Genomic DNA, 25,536 nt, shown 5'->3' with positions numbered 1-25,536 from the left:
CATTATGTACGATTTTACTTTGCGACAGAAACCATTACATTTAAAAATTCATTACAGCAAGGTGAGTTAGACACATGATGGATGCAGCTTTAATTCTGCCATATATTATTACAGTTAAAATGTAAATGATGAAAAATATTTTGTGCTTATCAGCATTTATGTGGAAATGTGTTTTACAGTGATATATGATGTTATATTTCTATTATTGTGATGAAAAAAAAAGCAATACAAAAAGACGAAGTGTTTATTAAAACATGAAAAAAAAAAAAGAAATAAATGGTTTTGCAGCACTGAAGAAATTATAGAAAGTAAATAAGCTAGATCAGACCTGTTTTATGTAGTAATTTTATAGTTTATTTTAATTATTTCAGTTGTAAAATATTGTTATACTGTTAATTAGTTCTGATTGTTCATATTAAACTATTGTAATGCAAAAAAATAAATAAATAAAATTTAAAAAAAAAGAAAAAAAAAAAAACAAAAAAAAAAACTACCCATAATTGTACCAGTGAAAGAACACTGCCTTTTGTATTTAGAGTGCCTATCATTCCCTTGTAGTCACCCCTCCTTCCCAACCCTTATATCTGTGATATACATACTTTTCTCTCTCTGCAATTGAACTTATGTGCATGCACAAAACATGTTTATTTTTATGTGCTGGAGTTTGTGTTATTGTTGTTCACTTATTAGTAAGTCTTGGATATGTCTTCATGTTAATGTTCTTTTGAAATGTGATTTTAAATGGCATGTCTCAGTCCATTGTGTAGACCTACTATTGCTTGTTTAATCCCTTCCACATTATATGCATGTACATTTAGATTGTTTGTACTTTCTTATATTCATTAAAATAATGAATGCACATCTTGTTTCTTTGTACATCTTTGTGCAAATCTCTGTTTATTTTCCTAGGGTTAGATTATTAGAAGTGTCATTACTATGACCAAGGATGTGTATGACCTTTTTAATGTGTCTTGATACATATTGTGACATAGTTCACTCCAGTAGAGTAGCCGTTTTAACATATCTTTGCTGGTGCTGAGTAGCATTGTTTACTAAAGCTCTTGATAAATTTGATAAACAATTTTTGAAAACTGAAAGTTGTGCAGTTGTGTCTGACTCTTTGTGACCCTGTGGACTATATAGTCCATGGAATTCTCCAGGCCAGGTAGCCTTTCCCTTCTCCAAGGAATCTTCCCAATCCAGGAATCGAACCCAGGTCTCCCTCATTGCAGGCAAATTCTTTACCAGCTGCCACAAGGGAAGCCCTTGTGACAGAAACAATTTTTACTTATATGATTAAGAAGCACCTTTTTCTGTATTTATTATTCATTCATATATTATTTTCTATGAAGTCCTTTTATCTATTTTTTGACTCGATAATTTTAAGCAATATTATTGGCTCCCTGTTATAAAGATGAAGACTTTAACACTCTTACAAATCTCTTACCTCTCCTTCCTCTGTCCCCTCTGTTTGAGTTACTTACAGTGGTTGACTTTATATCTTAAAATCATATCATTAAGCCTCTGTTAATTTACCAACTTTGTACAGTATGTACTGACTCTCTGCTATGCAAGATACATAAATTGAGGCATTTAATATGTTTTTATTGTTCTTTTCTCTCTTCTAACCCTGAGGTTTTATTACTTTCACTATTATTTATTCTCTGTTTGTAAACCTTTTTTAAACATTTACCTTATGTTCTATAAATTTAATTAAGCCTCTGTTGATTCTGAAAATTAAAAACCAATGAGGGGCATTTGCATCATGGTTATACAGATGTTACATACCAACTATCAAGGCTGGTGTTCAATTCTCTATTGTGATCTAACTCCCTAGGTTACTGAGGAGGAGTGCATCTGCTTGATATTCACTTTCTTTAGCTAAACTATGGTTTCTCTTTGGAAGATTTCATAATTTTTCTCTATCCTCAGAGCGCTGATATTTTACCAGGGTGTGACCAGGTGTGGAATTTTTTTTTCATTTGTTTTCTCTGGCATTTGGATTAGCCTTTCTATTTGAACTGTACTGTGTTCAGTTCAAGGAAATCTTCTTGAATTTCTTGATTATTTCCTCCCATGACAGTCTCTGTGTTTTTTTTCCTTCTGAACTCCCATAAGGTAGTTTTTAGACTTCTTGGATCAGTACTCCATGCTGCTCAAATTTTCTTTCCTATTTTTAATCTCTTTGTATTTTTGTTCAGTGTTGTTTATCTCTGCCACCACCCAGCTTGGATTTTAGCCATGTCTGGTTTCTTGGTTAGCACATTCATTGACCTGAAAATTTTCAATAATTGTTTTTGATTCCAAGAACTCTTCCTTTTATCTGATCACTTCTTTTCTGTAGCAGCCGCTTTTTGTTTTATGGCTTTACTATCCTTCCATATCTCTCTGAAGATAATAAATCTCTGTTGCCTGATTAGCCTTGTTTCCCTAACATCTCTTCTGTTTGTTCATTTGAAGCTTTATTTATTAACTCTTGCCGCTTGACAGTTTACTCCCCAGTGCTTAAAACAATAAACAACTTAGCGTCCTCTGCAGTGTCTGTGGCTTGGGAATCTAGGTATGGTTTTGCTGGATGCCTCTGCCCTGAGGACGCAAGGCAGCAATCCTGGTGTCAGCCAGGTCTGCAGGCACACCTGCAGGTTCAAAAGGTACTCACTCACATGATCGTTGGCTGGATTCACTTCCTTGCCACTTGTTGGACTGAAGCCTCAGTTTCTCATCAGCTGTTGGCTGAGGCCTCTCTCAGTTTCTGTCTGTGTGGACCTCTCCATGTAGCAGCTCACAGCATGGCAGTGGCTCCAGCACAAACCGGCAAGATAAGAGAAGGCCAATAATAAGTTGGAATCCACAGTCTCCTTGTACACTGGTCTTGGAAGTGCCATCCCATCAATTTTGCTGTGATCTGTTCCATCACTAGGGGTCATCTCACGTGCTGCCTACCACTTTTCTTAGGGATTAATTTTCTCAAGTGTCTAGTGATCTTTGTTGCTAAGTGAAGGATCTTGAGGGTTACTACAGGTAGCTGGCCTGGGCTTAATGCTGTGACTGTGAACAAGCGTCTGTCTGTGCTTTTGTGCTTGTGCAGGCTTCCTTTTCAGGATGTGGGCAGACGGCAGCAAGGTTGGCTAGGACACTCCCTTGTCAGCTTCCATCCTTTAGTGTGCTTGGGTGGAACCTGTGACTTGCTACCAGCAACTGGTATATAGCAAACATGAGTGAATAGTGGCTTCTAGATTACCTTCTATGGCAAAGGAAAAGGGATTTTGCAGGTTAATTAAGGTCCTAAATCACTTGATTTTGAGTTAGTTAAAAAGGAGCTTTTCCTCAGTGGGCCTGACGTAATCAAATGAAAGGGGGATGGAAGCCCACCCCTGAGGTCAGAGATGCTCTCCTGCTGGTCTTGAAGAAGCAAACTGCCTGAGTTCTGTAGCTGCAAGAAAATCCCTTTTTCCAACAGCCTGAGTGAACACAAGTGTGGATTCTCTCATTCACGCCTCTAGAAGAGAATGCGCCTGGGCTGACACCTTCATAGCAACCGTGGGAGACTCTGAGTTGAGGATCCAGCTAAACTGACCCACAGGATCTATGAGATAATATGTATTTGCTGTTTAAACCACTATATTTGTGGTAATGTTACCCAATAGAAAATTCATACAGTGTATTTCACTCCCGGTCCCTTGTCAGTGCCTTTCCCTTTTGCTCTCTGTCTGTGTGTGCAGTGGATGCGATGTCAAGCCAAACTCTGCTCCCTGAGTCTAACCCTCTCATGAGGAACCTTCTTCGGGAAGGTGGCCCGCTTTCTACAGAGAGCAGATCTTCGGCTGACTTGAGGGCATGTCATTCTTGCTCGTTGGACCTTTTCTTTCTTTATCTTACAGAATGGGAAGAGGAGGAACCTAACTTCCAGATATTCTGAAGGCTCTTGTTTAATGAAAGACCCTGGTGATCCTTCCCTTGCCATCTCCTGTCCTTTGTGTTTGTTGATTCTGGACTTGGAGCTTCTCTGGCCACTCTTGGTGGGAACCATGCCTGTGCAAGGGGTCTGCCTGTGTGGTTTCCTTGCTCTGATTTTCCCACCATTCTGATTCGTCTTGGTTTTTCTCTTCATGGAATTTCATAAAACTTCTGGTCTGTTGCTGACGTATTTTCCTGTTTTATAACGCTGTTATGGTTTCCTTCTTTAAACAAAAATCAGTTTTCCTACCATTTCAGCAGGACCTTGGAAAGAAGGGAGGCAGATATATCAATGACGAGTCTTGCATGAATTCAGCTCTACATACTGGTCTGGACTTTTTCTTTTTATAGAAGAAAATAAAATACTCATTTGCTACCTAACACTGATCTAACATGTTTGTAATAAATTTGGCATATTTCTAATAAAACTGATGAGAAAGGGTAGAGTTTTTATTATAGTAAGTAATTTTCTCATGCTCTATTATTCCATACTCCTTTTAAAGTACCCAAAAGCATATTTCTTTGAGGACCGTGCCTTTTTCCTCCTTCCCCCCTCTTTCTGTTTACACTTACGCAGCCTGTCTTCCTTCTCTTAGGGTAATTTCTTAGAACAAGTAACTTAAAATATTGCTGACACTACGCTTTTTTTTCCCCTAACACTAATGGCACACATGATGTAAGTGCTAAGAATGTTGAGATAACTGAACTAAAATTGTGATTTTTAGAATTGTCTTAAGACTTTTTTAGTTCCAAGTAACAAAAATCTATTTCAAACTAGTGTAGGTTAGAAAGAGAATTTATTACGTGGAAACTGCAATAGGATCTCACCAAAGCCAAGGGTAAAATTATATTCAGTTATCATGAAGGTCTGGGACCAGAAGCTAAAGAGCCAAAGGTAATTACAGGAAGTATTTACCTTTCTGTCTCAGACTTTTTCTCTCCTGTTTCTGTTTTTCTGAACATCTGCTTATTCTTTTCTATCTTTGTTTTGGCATGGGTGTGGCCAAATGTGGCTGATCAATAATAGTGATCTGAGTTTCCAAGTTTAGATCATCTCAGTTCAAGCAAATAAGTCAGAGGCACAGTCCCAGATTCCAAAGAGAAATAATCCAGCTTGGTTTAGCTTGGGCCAGTTATCTCTTTTTAGACCAGTGCAATGTGGTCATGAGGGCAGATTCTGTGGTATAAACAGGCCTGCCACAGCCCAGGTTCTCAAAGAAGAGGTAGGGGGTAGAAGATATGTCAAGGGGGCAGATATCTCTAATCTTATCTGTTATGATATTCTTGTTTATATCCAGTGTGCTGTTTCTCATTAGAGAGATAGTTTATCTTGTGGTCAAGAACATGAGCTTGGGGTCAGATAGATCTTGATTTGAATCCCAGCCCTGCCACCTATTAGCTGTGAGGATCAGATTCTTTTTCTGTACAATTGAAGTGATAAAGTCTGTCTCTTGGAGTTGCTGGGAGGAAGAGAATATATGTGGTACATCCTACATGCTCAGTAAATAGTTATTATTTATTACTGTTATCACATCATATGGAAAAGATTATGGGAATGGACAAACAAACATTTTACCACCCTAAATAGCACAAGAAGCTCTGGAAGCAAAAATCTGAGTGCCACAGAGATCAATAAAAAATCTAAGAGAGAATGTCATGCTTTTCACACTTGGCCAAAGCAGCGGAAACAAGTTAGGCTGATGATGTCAGGGCCCGAGAATCTACACTTGTTTTTAGAATAAAGTTTTTGCCTCTATTGGTTTTGGAAAGCGTGAATGCAGAGGTCCCATAATCCTGAAGAGAGCCAGGCTGGTGGTATAGTCATCATTGTTCTCTCCAGCCAGGGTCTCTTCTGATGGTTCCTGCATTCATTCTGCTTGGTAGTTGGTCTGTTCTGTTTGGCTAGTGCCTTACCCCATGAAATACTTTAAATATGTGCCATCAATTCAAAGACTTCAGTTTTTATTAAAGAAGTTCCACTATTTTCTTTATAAAATAATACATTTGCTTTGCATCTTTCTCATTTATATGACAAAGTTGTGAGTTGCTGCCATCGTAAAATAAACTCTTTTAAAGGTTATGTAAAAAGGTGATGATTCAAAGTCTATATAGTTAAAGAATACCAAATGTAAGCCAAACGTTAATGTTTACATAGGGTTAGTTAAACTCTATGGCTTCTTTTTAAATAAACATAGAGTATGCTGTTCTATATGAAACTGTAGTAGAATAATATCTCAATGACTAACTGTAATTTTCTCTTAAGTTATGCAGACATTTTGATTGAGAGGGAAGTATTAATGCAGAAGTACATTCATCTAGTTCAGATCGTAGAGACAGAAAAAATTGCAGCTAACCAACTCCGGCATCAACTTGAAGATCAAGATACAGAAATCGAAAGGCTTAAATCAGAGGTATTTCCTAGTTGATAGACTCCTTCTCATTGTTTAATGTTTATTGTCATCTCCTTATGGTTACTTAATGCCTATCGGGCAAAATTTTGATCCCAAACTTAGTTCCTCTGCCATCACAGGTACATGAGAAATGAATATATTTTCTAAGTTAGGATTAGGTAAATATGTACAGTAAAATATCAGGATAATATGCTAGCTTTACATTATTTGTGCTCCTGATGTCCTTCATTTGCTCAAATATTCAAGAATTGACTATAGTATTTATCTGTTTTCAGATGGATTCATATTAATGATTATTGTGAACCTGTCATAGATTCAGTGTAAAAGTCTCAATGACAACTAAAGAAGGTCCAAACATGAAGTCAGAAAGTCTTTGCTTTTTTTTTCAGTCTAAAGAGTCCAACCTTCTCTTCTATAGAATTTTGAAAAACTCATTTGGATTAAAGTATATGACATATGCTAGGGTGCATTTTTTTCCTGAGGTTGGAATTCCTGCCTCCCTCCCTGCCCGACCCTGACTGCAAACTCCTCAGGCTCTGCACCCCCAGAGATTGAGATTGACTCAGGTGGTTGTGGAGACGGCAGCCGTTGCGGTGTCTGTGGGTCCTCCCTTCTCCCCAAGGTGCCTCCATCTGTATACAGAAACCTGAGTGTACCTTCCCTTGTTGTCCTGTCATCCCTTGTGGGAAGTGATCAATACCTGAAGAATTGCAGGAGAATGTAGAGAGTGGAGTTTTTCTGCTCTTTCTGACCAGTGGTGCAATAGTGTCCTCTTAGCTTCAAAGAAAAGAATAGGACAGAATGAAACCTACTGCTGATTGTAACTTTGTTGATAGAAACAAACCGCAGGCTCCTCAGTCTGGGTAATTTCTTGTTTCTCTGTCATTCAGCATTTTCTTCTTCGTTTCCTCACATCTTCTTTTGAGACTTACTCTGCAAATTCTGAGAGGGTTTTCACCTCCTGCTGCCCGTGTACCTCACCTCCAGCAGACAGAGCAGGGTTTAAGCTGATATTCCCGTTGGGATCTGATTGCCTCTCTGAGGATGAAAAGTTGCAGACTGTTCACCATATCATTAGTGTTGTTAACTTCCCGATCCAACCCTGAAATCTGAGATAGTGAAAACAACAACAGAAAACATAACAAACCTGCATTTTAAAAGACTATATCAGGCACTGTAATTTAAAACAAAATTATTGTGTTCTCTCTTCACCACAGTTAGCTAGAGCAGATGCTTGTCTGCTAAGTGAAAGAGGTTGGCATTTACTCCACGAGAGACAGCACCAAGCAGTGTTCCCCAATATTTATTTGTGTGTGCTTATCTGCCTTCACTATGTTCTTTTTTAGTCTGAATATATATTGCAGCTACAAACTGTCAGTGGCAGGTCTGTCTTGTGTGGTCGCTTGACAGGAACCATAATTTATTTCCTACACCTTTTATTTGCCCATTTCCCTGCCAGAAAAATGGCAGAGGAGAGTGTTTGGCAATGGTGACAAAACGTAAAGACAGGTCAGAGTGGGCAATTATGATCTCAGCGTTTTAAGTGTTTGCTTGTTGGTAAATCTGAACCAGTCCTTAAGTTTGCAGGAGCCTGCAGTTGAGTGATAGAGATTCTCTGTCCAAGGAATTTCATTGCTAAGTGTGGTTCTGAGGCTACCTGGTTTTGAGTCACAGAAATGAGCTGAGGCTATAAAAAGATCCCAGGTTATTTCAATTCTTTTTGCCTTTTTGTTTTTTCTTGACTGACTTGGCCGAGCCCCTGGGCTCTGGAGTTCCCTTTGCGGTTACTGTTTTCCCTAGGAGATCTGTGACTCTGGTGTACTGTGTGTGCTTGGAAGGCCGTAGGCTGATTATAGAAAGCATGAGCTTAGAGCTGAGTGTCACTGTATTTGGAGACCAGAGGGCTTTACAGGAAGCTGCCATTGATGAGATGCTTGACACACCACTGCGATGCTGAGAAGGCCTTGGTCTGGTCATCACAGGCAGTCAGGGTCTAGTTTTGGACTCACATTTCTGTAACCCAGGCCCCAGTTCACACTCTCCACAGTCACTTCTTATAGGCACTTTTGTTAGCAGCATAATAAGACAAGTTTGGCGTAAAGTTCAGGCTTCCCCTGCTTTAGCATCAAACGAAGATAATGTGTCTGAAAAGCGAATGTTTCCTGAGGACCTTAAAAGTTACCTTGTAAGCATAACTTACTGTGACATATGGCTTTAGCCTAGTGTTTTCCAAATCATGAAATGGACCAATTTTGTGTTACAGATTATCGCTCTTAATAAAACAAAGGAACGAATGAGACCTTACCAAAGCAATCAAGAAGATGAGGACCCAGACATCAAGAAGATAAAAAAGGTAGGGTTTCCAGCTTTGGGCGAGTGTGGTGGGGACCAGTTGTCTTTCCGTAGTGATGTCTTTGCCACCCTGACTCTTAGCTGAGAACAACTTTGGTGTTTCTCTCCCAGTGGCTTCCTGACTTCTGCTTCAGAATTGTCACACACGGTTACTTCTCTGGAAAAGCTTTGGCTTGAGATTTCTTTCCAGTTCTGGGAATCCATTTGTGGATTCTGAGAAGGATGCCAAAGGTGGACATTAAGACAGTGGTATTCTCCATCTGGGTTATTTAAGTGCTGCTGAACTTTCTGGTGTTTGTGCTCCTTTTATATTTTAAGGGAGTATTTTTAAAATTACACTTCAAAAATGTTTCTTTTAGCTTTAGTCTTCAGTGTTTATTTAGAGAAGTTTATTTTTTTTTGAGCATGTGAGAAAACTGAGTGAATCAATACATCTGTGCAGGTTTCTGTTTTATTGTTGTTTCTTTCTTGTTTAACATCCATATAATCAGCAACTCCTTCCATCTTACTGTCACTTACAACTATATAACTTCTGCAGTTAACCAGACCCTGGCACTCTCTCTAGCCTACTGTGTTTAAGTCACCTCGGTTTTGAATTCCACAATCTTAGTTGCCTGTGTAAAAGCACTGATTCAGCTGTGTTAACATTATGTTAAAAGGTGCACAGTTACAGAATTTTATTTCTTCTTCATTTTTTTATTATGCCTGTTTTCCTATGCTATGTAATTATTCCCCTTCAGTTGTAATAAAACTTTAAATATTGCTCAGAATTTGAAATAGAAAAGCTCCTCAGGACTAAGTTGCACTGTTCTCAGTTTTCAAGAAATAAAAAAGTGAAATAAAAACATTCCTTTCTTAGAATTTGAAAATCTTTAAATTTGGTTTATGTTATTGTTACAAGATGAATGCTGTTGCAATTCTTTTAGTAACATGTGGCTCCATATAAACAAAGGTATCAGGAAAATACAATTGTAGTACTGTCCTGTTGTAGAAAATGTTAACAGGTAAACAAGCCAGCTTTTGCATGGCAGGCAATATTGCTCAAGTAAATAGATTTTGTTTGTGTTAATCACTCAAGTCATGCCCGACTCTTTGCAATCCCATGGACTGTAGCTAGCTCACCTGTCTCCTTTGTCCGTGGAATGCTCCAGGCAAGAATACTGGAGTGGGTTGCCATTTCCTTCTCTAGAGGATCTTTCAAACTCAGGGATTGAACCCAGATCTCCTGCATTGCAGGCAGGTCCTTTTATTTAACACAAATTCAGTTGATTTTTTAAAATACTTCTGTTAAGTGGAGGAATAATGATAAAATACATTTTATAGTTTCTGTCTTCCTCTTTCATAATAGAAATACTTTTTTAAAAACCTTACTTTTAAATTTGTTAACAGGACTTGGATTTAACTCTATTGCCCTTTATGTCCCCAGTCAGACTAATGTCTCTGTGGAAAGGGATGTTTACAAATGAGTTGTGCGTGTGTGTGTTAGTTGCTCAGTCAGGTCCGACTCTTTGTCCGTGGACTGCAGCCTACCAGACTTCTCTGTCCATGGGATTTTCCAGGCAAGAGTACTGGAGTGGGTTGCCATTTCCTTCTCCAGAGGATCTTCCCGACCCAGGGATTAAACCTGGGTCTCCCGCATTGTAGGCAGAGGCTTTACTGTCAAAGCCACCAGGGAAGCCCCACAAATGAATTAGATACTCTATGCTGATCTTTACAAATAGCAACATAATTTTTTAACTTCAGGAGACCAAAAATTGAAATTGGTTCACAGAAATTTCCCATATGATTTCTCCAAATAATATGCATATAATTTTCTCCACATAATTCTACTAAAATGTGTTTTTAATTTTTATTGCTTGTGGTATGACAACTGTGTGAATGCCTATTATGAAAATTGATAGTGTGCTGACATCAGTTGGTAAATGAGACAGTTTTAAATATTGCAAAAGAAGAATAGTTGTTTAAATGCATGATAATTGAGACCATATGGGTGAAATAGTATGAAAAAAAAGGTTAAGAATGTGTTAAGAAGAAAACAATGATACTAAAAAAAGATTTGATAGTAATTTATTGCTCTCAATTATGTATGACTGTGCAACCTGCTTTGTTGCTTAATCTGCTGCTTAGATGTAACAAAGACTAATAAATTATCATAAAATTTTTCTTATATTTAGAAAGGACTTCAGATTTTTGGGTCAGTTCTTTTGTAGATAAGGAAATGAAGCCCAGAGTTCAAGGTCACCCAGTAGGTTAAGTGGCAGAGCCTTTGGGTTACGGAATATGACATATACCTCAATGTTTAGCACTCGGCATTTAACTGGGCATTTAAAAGATGGTCAGTAAATATTTGTTGGCTGAAATGCAAAGCCTAGCACACTTTGTCCAGTTGGCCTATTATTTTTCAAATCATATCTTGGAGATTCAGATCAGTTTTAGGAGCTTCCATCTTCCTACAACATTGATTTTAATTTTTATTTCTTACTCTTTTCCCCACAAGATAACACCATTGTGAATTTCTAGTGTGTGTTTTTGCCCATGTGGCTGAGAAAGAGGGTCCTTATAGTTAACAAAAAGCAGGTAAAAGAAGGGCAAGCCTGGTTGCAGCTTTCCTGTGTGACTCAACCAAGAAATTTAGTTTACGCAGCTGTAAAGAGAAGGGGTCAGATGAGCTGATGTCTAACACTTTTTTTTAAGCTTTAAAAAAACCCTCAAATAACCATAACAAAAAATTCAAACCCGATTTAAAAATAGGCAAAGGACTTGAGTAGACATTTCTCCAAAGATGATACACTTTTCTCTCAAAGATGATTCTTTAGAGTAATCACTACCACTTGAAAAGATGATCACCGTCACTAAGCATCAGGGAAGTACAAATCAAAACTGCAGTGTAATATTATCTCACACCCATTAGGATGACTACTATAAAAAAAAAACACCCAAATAACAAGTATTGATGATGATATGAAGAAATTGGAACCCTTGTGCTCTGTTGGTGAGATTGTAAAATGGCTCAACTGCTATGGAAGATAGTATGGTGGTTCCTCAAAAATTTTTAAATAGAACTACCAGCAATCTCACTTCTGGATATTTATCCAAAATAATTGAAAGCAGGATTTTGAAGAGATACTTGCACTCTTGTATCCATTGCGGCGTTATATGCAATAGCCAAGAGGTGAAAGCACCCCAAATGTTCATCAACAGATAAATGGATAAACAAAACATTTTATATCTATATATACATACATATACAGAGTAGAATATTATTCAGTCTTAAAAAGAAAGGAAATCCTGACACATGCTACAACACGGATGAACCTTGAGGCCATTATACTAAGTGAAATAAACCTGTTACAAAAAGACAGATACTGAATGATGCCACTTATGTAAGTTATCCAAAGTAGCTAAATTCATAAAAACAGAAAGTAGAATGGGGATTACAAGGGGCTGAGGGAAGGGGGAAATGGAGGGTTGTTTAATGATTACAGAGTTTGAGTTTCACAAGATGAAAATGTTCTGGAGATCTGTATGTGCAACAATGTGATTATACTTAACACTACTGAACTATACACTTAAAAATGGTTAAGACAGTAAGTTTTATGTTATGCGTGTGTTTTTTTTACCACAGTTAAAAAATGTTAATACCTGACTTTGTGTTGTTAAAGAATAAACCTTTGATTTATTCCTTTCTTGAAATGTTAACAACTGCTGAGGCTGAAACTCCAATACTTTGGCCACCTCATGCGAAGAGTTGACTCATTGGAAAAGACCCTGATGCTGGGAGGGATTGGGGGCAGGAGGAGAAGGGGATGACAGAGAATGAGATGGCTGGATGGCATCACCGACTCTGTGGACATGAGTTTGAGTGAACTCTGGGAGTTGGTGATGGACAGGGAGGCCTGGCGTGCTGCGATTCATGGGGTTGCAAAGAGTTGGACACGACTGAGCGACTGAACTGAACTGAAATATGTAATATTATCATATTCTGATGTCCTTTCTAGGCAGGCCTAAACAGCTTAAGCTATTGAAGAGACTTGTAAAGCTGAGGGAAAATATTGTTTTAAAAATCATCTTTTTTTTTTTTCTCTGCTATCTGGTCCAAATCTGACATTATTTATTCTGAGGTGGGCCCACCAGTGCTCCAGAGAAAGAGGCACAGGATGGACACCCTACTGAGCAGCTTAAGAATTCACTTGTTTTGTTGCTGCTTTTCTGTAGGTTCAGAGCTTCATGCGAGGGTGGTTATGTAGAAGGAAATGGAAGACCATCGTGCAGGATTACATTTGTTCTCCTCACGCCGAAAGCATGAGGAAGAGAAACCAGATCGTGTTCACCATGGTCGAGGCCGAGTCGGAGTATGTTCACCAGCTCTACATCCTTGTCAATGGTTTCCTGCGGCCCCTGCGCATGGCAGCCAGCTCCAAGAAGCCCCCCATCAGCCACGATGACGTCAGCAGTATTTTTCTCAACAGGTTGGTCTTGGATAAGTAAAAGTTGTGTGAAAAACCTATCTGTAGTTTTTAAAGGAAGTTTTACTTCACTCGTAATAGAAGAGGTATCATAAATTCACCGGTATGAGCTTATGATATTGAAAACAAGAAAGCTTTCACTGGGGTTTCATTATTAGCCCATGTTTTTGTATTTTCTCTTTTTTTTTTTTTCTATTTGACATGGCGTTACCTACTGTTACCCCTCTGACATCTTGTCATTGTGTGTGTGTGTGTTGGGGAAAATTAACTCCTTCATAACCTGAGGGTAATGGAAGTGATTAATAGGTCTTCACATGTAACTTACACAGAAGTACTTCAGGAAGAACAAAAATTAACAGAGGGCCTGAGAATCTCTAGTAAATGTATTTGCTCAATAAATATTTGGAGTGCATTTACTGCTGAGGATTCATCAGTGAACAAAGCAGAAGGTCCTTGCCTTCTTAGAACTTAAATTCTGATATGGGAATATAGACAATGAATAGTGAATAAGTGACAGATTTTTATATTGTGATTTTTATATTTTGGCAGTATTTTATATTGTGATTAGTGCTGTGGAAGAAATAAAGAAGGAAAAGGGAGAAGGGAGAAAGGGGACTGCTAGGGTATTTTACTTAGCATTTTAATTATTTATTTGTTTTTGAGTGCTGCTTCGGCTTCCCAGGTGGTACTAGTTGTCAAGAACCCACCTGCCAATGCAGGAGACATAAGAGACCCGGGTTCAATCCGGTTGGAAAGATTCCCTGGGGGAGGGCATAGCAGCCCACTCCAGTATTCTATTTTACTTAACATTTTAGTTATTTGTTTTTTAAGTAGATAAAAACATGCATTTAACCATGCATTTACATGGTTAAAAAAATTAAAACAACATGAGAACATCAAACAGCTTTGAACTCTGTCTGTCCCCACCCCATTTTCCTCACTTGCTATCTGTAACTGTTTTCATTAGTTTTCTATATATCCTTACAGTGTTTCTTGATGTAGGTCAATCAAATTTGAATATAATCTTATTCCCCCCTTCTAACACAAAAGGCAAGTACTTGAAACACGTGCCTGCTTTTTACAGGTACGTATTAAACTCAACAGTATATCCCGGACATCTTTCCATATTTGACATATAAAAACAGTATTCTATTTTTTAAAAGATTGCTACATGGTATTACATTATGAGAACGTCCCATAGTTTTTTTGTAGCCAGTTTTTAGAAAGACCTCAGTGATATATTAACATTTGAGCAGAGACTGCAGCTGATGAGAAGGCAAGCCATGTGGCTGCCTGAGGGGAGAGAGATGCACACAGAGGAGATGCCCTGTGCAGAGGGCCCGAGGCTGGAGCGTGCCGGGCTTGCTTGTTTGAGGACTGCCAGTCAGTGCAGATGAAGGGAGATGTCAGAGGGCTAACAGTTAAGGCTTTGTAAAGACGTTTTCTTTTACTCTAAATGAGATGGGGAGAGATTGGTGGGGTTTTAAGGAGAAGCTTACCATGACGTGACTTAGGTTTTAAAAGTTCACCCTGGTTTTCTCTTTTGAGTATAGACTGTGGGCAGAGCAGTTTTGTGGCTATTTCAATAAACCAGGTGAGAGATGACCGTAGCAGGGAGGCCTGTTAGGTGGGGCTAGTGCAGTAATCTAGGCAAGAGATGATGGAGGTAGTGATAAGTGATTAAATTCTGGGTGTATTTTTAACATAGAGTCAATAAGATTTGCTGATGAGTTTGAAGTGGATTTTGAAGGAAAGTCCAGGGTTTTGGGCCTGAATAACTAGAAAGATGGAGCTGCTGCTGCTGCTAAGTCGCTTCAGTCGTGTCCAACTCTGTGCGACCCCATAGAGGGCAGCCCACCAGGCTCCCCCATCCCTGGGATTCTCCAGGCAAGAACACTGGAGTCGGCTGCCATTTCCTTCTCCAATGCATGAACGTGAAAAGTGAAAGTGAAGTCGCTCAGTCGTGTCCGACTCTTTGCGACCCCATGGACTGCAGCCTACCAGGCTCCTCCGTCCATGGGATTTTCCAGGCAAGAGTACTGGAGTGGGGTGCCATTGCCTTCTCTGAGAAAGATGGAGCTGCTATTTATTAAATGGGGAAGATTGACATAAGAACAAGTTTATGGGAAAAGACCAAGAGTTTTTATCTTGGACTTGTCAAGTCTGGGATGCTGTTAGCCAGATGCAGAAATCAAGTGAGCAGGGTTGGATGTTAGTCTGGAGTTCAGGGCTGGAGGTCTAAATTTTGGAGCCTAATAGCATATGAATAGTGTTTAAAGTTGTTTGTCTGAATGTGATTACCCAGGGAGTGAATAGAAATGAATGAGAGGACCAAGGACGGAGCCCTGGGATATTTCAGCATTTGGAGGTTAGGAGTATGAAGAGCCGCAGCAGGGAGGGGCGGGTAGGATGACCTGGGAGATGAGGACTGACATGTGTCCACTGCCATGTGTAAAGCAGAAAGCTAGCAGGAGCCTCCTGCATAGAGCATGGAGCTCACCTTAGTGCTCCGTGTTGACCTAGATGGATGGTTGGGGTGGTGGGATGGAAGTCCCAGAGGAAGGGGATATATGTGTACATATAGCTGATTCACTTGTGTGCAGCAGAAATTAGCGCCACATTGTAAAGCAGCTGTACCCCTTCAAAAATTAGAATGAAGAGGATCGGCTAGGGTTGTAGGATACAAGCCAGGAGATGGGTTGTCCTGGAAACCAGTGCAGGCAGGAACAAGCAACTGTGTCAAAAGATCGGATAAAACAGTAACTGAGAGCTGACTGTGGGTTTAACGACTTGGAGCTTATTGGCAGTTTTCATGAGGGACCAAAACCTGATTTGGTGAGAAGGGGAATTGGAATTAGAAAGAGTTGGTGTAGAAAACTCTTTCAAGGAGGGTTGCTATAAAGAGGATCAGAGAAACAGAGTGGTACCTGGAGGTAAATAAAGAAATATAAAGTTGTGTGTGTGTTTGTGCATGTGTTTAGATGGGGTAAAAATGACACCAACAGTGACAGGGCGGCGGGGTGGGGGGAAGGGATATGGGAAAGAGAGGGAAGACTTGCTGGAGCAGGGTACTTGCACAGGCAGAAGTGGATAAAATGTGGTGAACAAGTCAAGAACTTGACTTTAAGTGGGAGCATGGACAGGGAAGGAATAATACCTGGACATGTAGCGTGGTTAGGAAGCAAGGATAGCAAGTGATAGTGCTGATGGGAGGGAAGTGCTGGAGGCAGGGAAGACAGGAAAAGGTGTGAAATGACAATCAAGGAGAACGGGGCAGTGAATGGATGAGGGAAGTGTAATAGAGCTGCTAGATCTAGGCTTTTGGTTGTGACTTTACAATGAGACTATTCAGGATGGTTTTATGTCGTTCTTGACCACCTTCAGCTGCATAGGTGCAGGTATAGAGTGGCCACAGGGTTGAGTTTAACTAGTATTGGTGTGTATGAGGCTAATACGATGAACTGGAAAAAGAAGGGAGTTGAAGGTGTGTGCAAGGAAGGGGTTATAACACTGAACCATGGATCTAAACTGTGCAGAATGGGAAATGATGTGAGGGGATTTTGGTCAGTAATAAGGCAGCAGGATCAATGGTCTCAGGTCCTGGTGGTGGGAAGGGATTTGGGGAGTCAGGTTTCTAAAGATAAAGAACTCAGAGCTAAGGGGATGGTCACAGAGCAGTGTCCCTGAAACTGAGATAAGAGAGAGGATGCGGTTATGGACAACGAGACGGTCTAGAGTATGATTAAAAGAGTGTTGTCTAAGGTCAGTGGAAGACAAGACCTTTGGAGAGAGAAGTTCGAAGACCCAAGAGAGGCCAGGTCATTGGAATGTTGTTTGTGTGCATATTGGAGTCACCAAGAATTGTTTCACCTGTTTTCTAACTATTTAAATACCAAAATATGAAGGTAGATATGCCAGTTAGCTTTCAGTGTAGGAAAGAGGAACCTCCTCTGTGATTGGAGGGAATTCACTGCTTATAGGATCCTTGGGAAGGGCTGGAGCACAAGTCACACAGCAGGCCTGGACCACTGAATTCAAGGGCACAGCACCACAAATATAACCCAGAGGTTAGAAAACTACTGCTTCCGCCATTGCCACTGCAGCTGCCTCTCAGCTATATCAAACTGGTGCCTAGAAACTAGACCACTGAGGCTTGGCACTGAAATTGCCCCCAAAACACATGTGCATGACTGACTTTCAGTAACAGAAAGATGGCCTCTGCTTCTGCCTTTCGTGTCTTAGCATGGGCATCTATGGGTGGGACTGAATTTACATCTAGAACCCTCTCTGCAAGGGACTCTGGAAAATGTAGTTTTAGCTCTCCATCCTCTCTACCTAGAAGGACAATGGAATGGAGATTGAAGGACTAATCTACAATTCCTACCAAAGTAGATTTGGTTGAAATCCTAAAACAACAAACACTGCTTAGTTAAAATTTCTATGAAAGAAAACAAATCACAGTCTACAAGGAGCATCTATCGTGTTTCATGGGCCATTCACAGATAGTAAGGCTTTCCCATTGATGTTTCTTGTTGTGGACTTTGACTTATAACAAACCCAAGTATGTCACTGACTTGAATAATCCTGTTTTTGGTTGTGTCAATGTGTTAGTTCAGGAAAACCTTCAAAGGCTCGTTCCAGTAGATTAATTCCAGTGAGGAGAAAGCAAATGTTACTTTGATAACTCCCCTTCTTGAGCCTTCTAGAAATTTGGATCTCTAATCTATACAATCTTCATTCTAATATATTTATGTAGGCTACATCCTTTTCAGAAGATTCCTTTACCTTTCTGGCATGAGGGTTTTAGGAGTGGTTATGGTAGAGGTCTGTCAAGTCTTTTCCTCTCTGTCAAAACTCATTTTAGTGAGAGAGAACGTTGGCTGAATTATCATTTAGAATTAAATCTGAAGAGAAGGATCTTAACTGATTTTCTGATTATCAGTTGAAGTGCTACATCCTAACAGTAGAAAGCTGTTTTTATCAATATTATAAGTTGATAAAGAGGATTATATGACACTGATTTGGTGCTTACTGTCTTCCAGTATTTGAGGCTTAGCTCAGAATTTTTGTTGAGGTTTTCAGGTTGTTGAAAGATAAATTGCTTTCTGGGGGCTGATATAATCCATGTCTTTATTGATTGTATGGTTCCAAGGCCCTCAGAGACATGTATATCATGTACTTAAGGCTTTAAAGATTCAGTGAACTTCTTTAACAAACTAGACTCTTTATAGTGCTTAAATTATATTATTTTTTCCATTTTTTTATAGTGAAACAATCATGTTTCTTCACGAAATATTTCATCAAGGACTGAAGGCAAGAATAGCCAACTGGCCTACTTTAATTTTAGGTAAGTGCATGCTTTAGAGAGAGGAAATTTTCTCTTAATGTGGCTGCAGTAAAGAGTGAAATAGTTTCAATGTTATTCATCCTAAGTTGTTAGAACTTCCCTGATGACCTGGGAGTTTCTGTGGGCACGGGGACTTTGCCCTTTTGACCCTTTCCCCTGGCCCATCAAGGTTCTTTGGGGACTAGAGTTGGGCTCTGCCTTGGGGTGCATTCTACCAGGTCAGTCATTCTGGCATCTGCACTGGGACATGTAGCCTGATACCTGGTGCCGGGAGCCGCTCTCTGCCATTCCTGCAGAGTGAACAGTCTCTCCCTGTCTCGTGGATAATTTACTGAGCACCAAGAGAGATGGCCATGTTTGCTTCTTCTTTCCAGCTGATCTGTTTGATATTTTGCTCCCCATGCTGAACATTTACCAAGAATTTGTGCGTAATCACCAGTACAGCCTCCAAGTGCTCGCCAATTGTAAGCAAAACAGAGATTTTGACAAACTCTTAAAACAGTATGAAGCCAACCCTGCCTGTGAGGGGAGGATGCTGGAGACGTTCTTGACATATCCAATGTTTCAGGTAAGTCACCCGGGATGTGTCTTATAAGTCATTGATTCCAGCTCGATGTGACTGATACCCAGTGTGACCAGCATGAGATGTGCAAGTGTTCCCTGTGGGAGGTTGTGACACCTCCTCTGTCATCTTGAGCTTGACCCTGAGATAAACAAATCTATGCCACACGTTCTTTCCAGTCTGTCTAGTGTTTGTAAGAAAACCAGGCATTTTTGAGACAATTAAATCAGGAGTGATTTTTTTTTTTTTTTTTTTTTGAAAAGCAGCACAAATTTCTCTCTGCAGAAAGATTCCTCACAGACCTCTTCCATGGAGTCTCCTCCTCCAGCGTGTTTAAAAATATTATTGGGTTTACAGAAATAGGCTGCCGTGCAAATGTTCCAGTGCGGGCTGGTTGCATAAAGGGTTCTGGGGCCGGGGGGCGGGGAGGGGGGCAGGAAGGACTGCTGGGAAGGTGTTTGTTTTCCTGCCCTGTTCTTGTTGCTGCCGAGTCTCCCCTGGCTGGAGCTCTGCAGAACACAAGGAGGACCTTCCCCATCACAGAGGCTGTGGGGAGACAAAGGAGCCAGAGGCCCTGGCCAGGCCTGGGGACTCCTGGCCGCTCGTCAGGTTGCTCCAGTGAACCTAGGGCTTATCCCGACCTTCACTTTTGGGGGTTAGGGCAACCCCAAGAATCAAGTACACTTGCGTCCTTTCCTGTATCTAAGACCTCACCTCTCTTTGCTGAGAGCTGCAGAGGCCAAAATGTGAATAGAATCTCCTGTTCTTTTAAAAAGTGTTGATTTTGTTCTTTTGGAAAAGCATCGAGTGTTCCCATTGTGGAATTTGTGGGGCTTGAGTCCAGCCCTCCAAATTGTTATGTGGCAAACCAACTCTTCTAATCATGTGTGTTATGGTTTATGGAGGGCTTTGTCCCTCTGAACGGGCATCTCTGACCTCAGCTGATCATTCCGTAGCCTCCGAGAGAGATGCTGCTCTGGTTCATAATTGTTTGTCTTAAAGTTTGTCACTCCTGCTTGAAATCCTGGAAGTCACTGTAAAAGTTTAGTGAGATTTAAAAAAACCAGAAGGATGCATGTGTAACAACTTAAGTATAGTGAAACTTTGTAATGCTGTGGTGTTTTTTCTTCACCATGGAACTGAGTTGTTTAACTCTTTGCCTGTCTGAACAAATATTCCATAAGAGAAACTACAAAGAAAAAAATGATTTTTAAAAACCTTATACAAAATTATAATTTGAGATTTTGTTTACAGTGAAACAAAATTTAATCTATGTTTTGGGATTCTATTTGAATCTTTGGCAGTTAGCTCTAGGTTATGATTAAATTCTCTAATTCCTGTCTGCCTAGCAACCCTTAGCTCAGGTGGATAAACAAAGGTAGGGATGTGAACGATGCATGGAACATTCAGAGAGGCACCTCACTCCCTTCCTGAAAACCCGCGAATGCCTTTTCAAGTATTGTTTATTTCCCTTGGTGTGAGTCTCTCAGTGGTTTAAAATGAAAGAACTGTACTTGAATTTTAGGTCAGGTGTCCAAACAGCTGAATGTAGGGCCTTGGAAAGGCCTTTAGATTTCTTAAAAATGCTGAGATAGTCTTCTTCTAACCTTCTTTTCTCCCCCTGGAGTTTAAGCCCAATAACAACAACTTGGCATTTTGATTGATCCCAGGGAATGAATTCCCATCATTGTCCAAAAGGGACCAATGGATTGGGAGTATTTAGGAGACCTGCATGTCCTACTCTCCCTTCAGTCGTAGCATTGGGAAACTTAACTGAACCAATCTGAATTTCTGTTTCTTAAGTTTGAAATTGGGACAGTTGAGCTCTAAATATCTCCCAGAGCCCTGGCTCTCTGGGGGACCAGACTAGAAATTTGAGCTGGGTAACTAACTAACCTTCTAAGAGTCTCGGATAACCTCCCTCCAGATCCTAGAATTAAGCTGAAGGGTCAGATGTTGAGATTGTGTAATTTTTTTAAGACTAGGGTAACCAGTGGGTGCTGGAAGAAGCCTCAAGAAATGTGCAAATTGAAAGAGTGCTGAATTCTGCTCTTACTTATTTGCTTCTCCAAAACTGTTTTCCTTCTCTGTAGCTATTTTGAACAGACCAAGAGCAGAAAATATTGGAGTTGCTGCCCAAATGCCTTGTTTTCCCTCCTGCCTTCTTCCTAGGAGAGACCGTGTAGAACACTTGGGAGAAAGCTGCCCTTTCTAGAAACTTGAAGGTTCATTCTGTACTTCTTGTTCCCTTTTGGTCCTTTCCCTGAGGAACCCTGAGGCGTTTGCTCCCTCAGATGGTCTGCTTCCCTCTGCATAAATTGTATTAGCAGTGGTACTTCTGTACATCCACCTTGCTCCGACATAAGCTGGACACCTTGGGATAAGACTGGGGTGTGATGCTGTTTTCCTTAGATCGAGAGTGGAAGAGGTGACCTTAGCTTGTACTACCAAGAGGCCACTGCCGAGTCTAGATATGGAGGCAAAAGTTGGTCTGGGGGCCGAAGGAGGAAGATAAGTAACTGGAAACTTTTAGCCTGTATATATTTAGAGAAGTGTTATATTTCACCTCTTCTGGGCTGTTTGTTAAGTCAGTTGTTACTGCGAGTGAATTATGCTGAACTATGGAAACATGGAGGAATTGTAGTGAATTTATCCTTAATTGATGCAGTGAATTTATCCTCAGTTGGACTATTAATATCAGACAAGTAAGTTTGTGTTATCAAGATATTTGTTATAGACAATACGGTAGTCATTAACTTAATTTTTATTTAGCAAAAACAGTGGTTTGGCTAGTACTGTTTAAATTGTCTTCAGCTGCTCATATGTCCATAGATGAGCAAGTCATGAAATCTGCTTCTGACAAGGACAGTGCTGTTAGAGGTCCTCCAGGAAGTAGCCACTTGCTGCTCTATTTACCTGTAGAGCAAGGTAACTAAAGAGCAAGCTAATTAGTGTCTAAAAGTGACAAGTATTATTTCATAATTGAAAGAATTATGATTCATCGAGACAATACTTACTATGATCCTTGGGTTTTGGGGGGGGGTGTGTGCGCGCACTCAGTCATATCTGACTTTTTGTGACCCCCATCAGGTGTGTGTGTGTGTGTGTGTCTTGGGTTTTGGGGGGGTGTGTGTGTGTGCACTCAGTCATATCTGACTTTTTGTGGCCCCCATTGGGGGGGTGTGTGTGTGTCTTGGGTTTTGGGTGTGCGTGTGTGTGTGTGTGTCTTGGGTTTTGGGTGCGTGTGTGTGTGTGTGTCTTGGGTTTTGGGGGTGTGTGTGTGTGCGCACTCAGTCATATCTGACTTTTTGTGACCCCCATCGGGGTGTGTGTGTGTGTGTGTCTCTTGGGTTTTGGGGGTGTGTGTGTGCGCGCACTCAGTCATATCTGACTTTTTGTGACCCCCATCGGTGTGTGTGTGTATGTGTGTGTGTGTGTGTGTGTGTGTGTACGCAGTCTTATCTGACTCTTTGCAACCCCATGGACTGTAGCTCACCAGGTTCCTCTGTCCGTGGAATTTTCCAGGCAGGAATACTGGAGTGGGTTGCCATTTCCTAATCCAGGGGATTTTTCCGGCCCAACCCAGGTATCGAACCCTTGTCTTTTACATCTCCTGTGTCTCCTGCATTTGCAGGTGGATTTTTTTTTTCAACGACTGCACCATCGGGGAAGCTCCAAGGTATTTTGAGGGGACAGATTTATAATCAGTTCTTGAATATGTCAGATGAGCTCTTTGGAGCGCTATCCATTTCTCTCTGCAGAAGTCCTTCACCTGCTTTTTGGTAGTTTCAGGCTTATTTGTTTCTCTACCCGAAAGTGAGATGGGCCAGTTACTTTCAAATCCATCCACTTGACATTTAGCCAAGGAGCTTTCTAAAATAGATTTAATGATTGGGGGAGGATCATGAAGCTATTGACTGAGCTTAGTTTTGTGGATTTTCAAAACATTATAAGCAGTCAGGCTCTCCCACTCCTGCCCTCCACTTGTTATGAAAAATTGAGTACCTTAGCTATTGATTGCCTTGATTTTCTTGTAGAACTACTAACTTAGAGGCAAACTTTTATCAGTCATGGCATTGTACAAAAGGGACATTTGAAAGCATACTTATCCCAACAGCCTTCACCAAGAGGAATGGCCCAACCAGCTGTCTTAGTGAGAAGTTTATGGGGTGGAGAGGCACAAAGCCTCCTCATATGAGCTTCAGAGGAAGGGTTCTCTTGTGACCCATCCTCCTATAACTGAGGATACTGCCCTTCCAAAACCCTGACTTGATGACAGTCTCTAGGACATGATCCCAGAGTATGAAATGCTGATAGATGTCGACGCTTAGGGCACTGCCCTCTGTACCCATAGGTAATCTGGGTATGCACTAAGTATTAGCAAATGACCCAGTGAAGGGAAGAGAGGAAATGCAGATTTGTAGCTGGAGCTGCCAGTGCTTCAGGTCAACATGAAAGGAGCTACCCACAGAGTCTTGGGAAGTTGCTTTACTTTCTTCATTCTTAGAGGTCCTTTCAAAGGCTGAGTAAGACCCCAGTCCCTGCAGACACCCACCAGACTAGTGCACTGGTCAGAGCTGGGCTCATGGTTGGCTCTGCCATTTACTGTGAAGCCACTTTGGACAAGTTATGGAACCTCTTCATAGCCTTGTTTCCTTGTCCATAAAGTGGGGAAATAATCCTTATCTTTTGCTGGAGGATTGGATGTAAACTTCAAACTCCCAATCTGACGCTTAGCGAGCAGCATTATGGTAGCTGTTGTTCATGCAGGTTTTTATTAAAATTAAACCCACTGCCCCTGCTTTCTAACAATTTTTAGTTTATAAGCCAGTAAAAAATATGTTGAGTTAAATCAGCATATTTAACTTGAGTTAATTCTTCATGGTGTTCTATTAAATCTTCCACAGGGTTGGTGGCATTTCTACTTTTGAGAGAATTCAGATAGATAGTCTGTTCACTAATAAAAATATAAACAAATTATCTAATTAAACAATACTGCTTACTGCTAGAAGGATGAGTTGAGGTAAAGCAGGATCAGAATGTAATAAGGGTAAACATATCTTTTCCCACATTTTGATTCTTAAAGAGAACATTGCAATAGGATTGTCAATTAAAAAATTGTAAACAGACAAATAAATCTAAAATACAGACTCAAGTGACTTGCTGATAACTGTATGTTTTCCCCATGAACCAGTTTTCAAAAATTATGATTGAAAAATATATGATTATATTAAAAATCTAAAGAAACAGTTGTTTCTTTGTACCTTATTATCTTCATGTGTTTTTGGTGAAGTTTTTACGTGTGTGAGGTTTGAAACAGTTCATTTTAAATGTATTTCTTAAAAATATTTGTTTGTGGGGTTTCAAACAAATGTTTGAAGTCTAATATTCAAACTGAGTGGTCCAGTGGCTAAGACTCCGCACTCCCAATGCAGGGGGCCTGGGTTTGATCCCTGGTCAGGGAACTAGATCCCACATGTGCAACTAAGACCCAGTACAGCCAATTAAATAACTGTTTTTAAAGAAATATTTGTAAAACAGTCAGACCTGTCAGAGTAGAGATGAGCTCTTCCAGAAGTGGTGATGGCACAGTAGAGAAGATCTGGTGTTACTCATCCGGCTCTCCTGCTCACACTGGCCTTGGTTTGCTTCTAGATCCCCAGGTATATCATCACGCTTCATGAACTCCTGGCTCATACACCCCATGAGCATGTGGAGAGGAAAAGTCTGGAGTTTGCGAAATCTAAACTAGAGGAACTGTCCAGGTATGTGAAGAATTTGTAATAAAGGCTTGATATGGCAAACTAGCATGTTAGTCTTTTGTGAAGACCTAATGTAGACTCCGGGAGCTGGTGATGGACAGGGTGGCCTGGTGTGCTGTGGTCCATGGGATCACGAAGAGTCGGACGCAACTGAACTGAATGTGTATGTCCACGGGAACAAGAAGCAAGACATAAGCCGGCTTCTCAGATTCCCCTGAACATTAAATGCTAGCTTCTGCTGCTGCTGCTGCTAAGTCGATTCAGTCGTGTCCGACTCTGTGTGACCCCTTAGACGGCAGCCGACCAGGCTCCACCGTCCCTGGGATTCTCCAGGCAAGAACACTGGAGTGGGTTGCCATTTCCTTCTCCAGTGTGTGAAAGTGAAAAGTGAAAGTAAAGTCGCTCAGTCGTGTCCGACTAGTAGTGACCCCATGGAGTGCAGTCCACCAGGCTCCTCTGTCCATGTGATTTTCTAGGCAAGAGTACTGGAGTGGCTTGCCATTTGAGATGGTGCTAAATCAGCATGTACATTAATTTTAACCAAGAAAAAATTATATATATATATATATAACATTTATATCACCAGATGGTCAACACCGAAATCAGATTGATTATATTCTTTGCAACCAAAGATGGAGAAGCTGTATACAGTTAGCGAAAACAAAACCAGGAGCTGACT

The 25,536-nt window shown here is 40.5% G+C and overlaps 1 protein-coding gene across 5 annotated transcripts in view; it reads left to right on the top strand.

Moving 5' to 3' along the window:
- RASGRF2 (Ras protein specific guanine nucleotide releasing factor 2) overlaps positions 1-25,536 on the top strand; it is a 266,695-nt gene that overhangs the window by 86,033 nt on the left and 155,126 nt on the right. For 4 of the 5 annotated variants that reach the window (XM_055428673.2, XM_088838504.1, XM_055428675.2 and 1 more), the window contains exons 3-8: positions 6,221-6,368; positions 8,632-8,721; positions 12,936-13,189; positions 18,454-18,533; positions 18,908-19,101; positions 24,751-24,860. In XM_055428673.2, coding sequence (XP_055284648.1) covers positions 6,221-6,368; positions 8,632-8,721; positions 12,936-13,189; positions 18,454-18,533; positions 18,908-19,101; positions 24,751-24,860 — 876 coding nt within the window. The remainder of the gene's footprint in view (positions 1-6,220; positions 6,369-8,631; positions 8,722-12,935; positions 13,190-18,453; positions 18,534-18,907; positions 19,102-24,750; positions 24,861-25,536) is intronic. The other variant, XM_055428677.2, reaches the window with a different exon arrangement.

Source organism: Moschus berezovskii, chromosome 8 (assembly GCF_049115385.1).
Source record: "Moschus berezovskii isolate FMDL1 chromosome 8, NW_MosBer_1.0, whole genome shotgun sequence".
Lineage (NCBI taxonomy): Eukaryota > Metazoa > Chordata > Mammalia > Artiodactyla > Moschidae > Moschus > Moschus berezovskii.
This window is presented reverse-complemented; position numbering and strand designations above follow the sequence as displayed.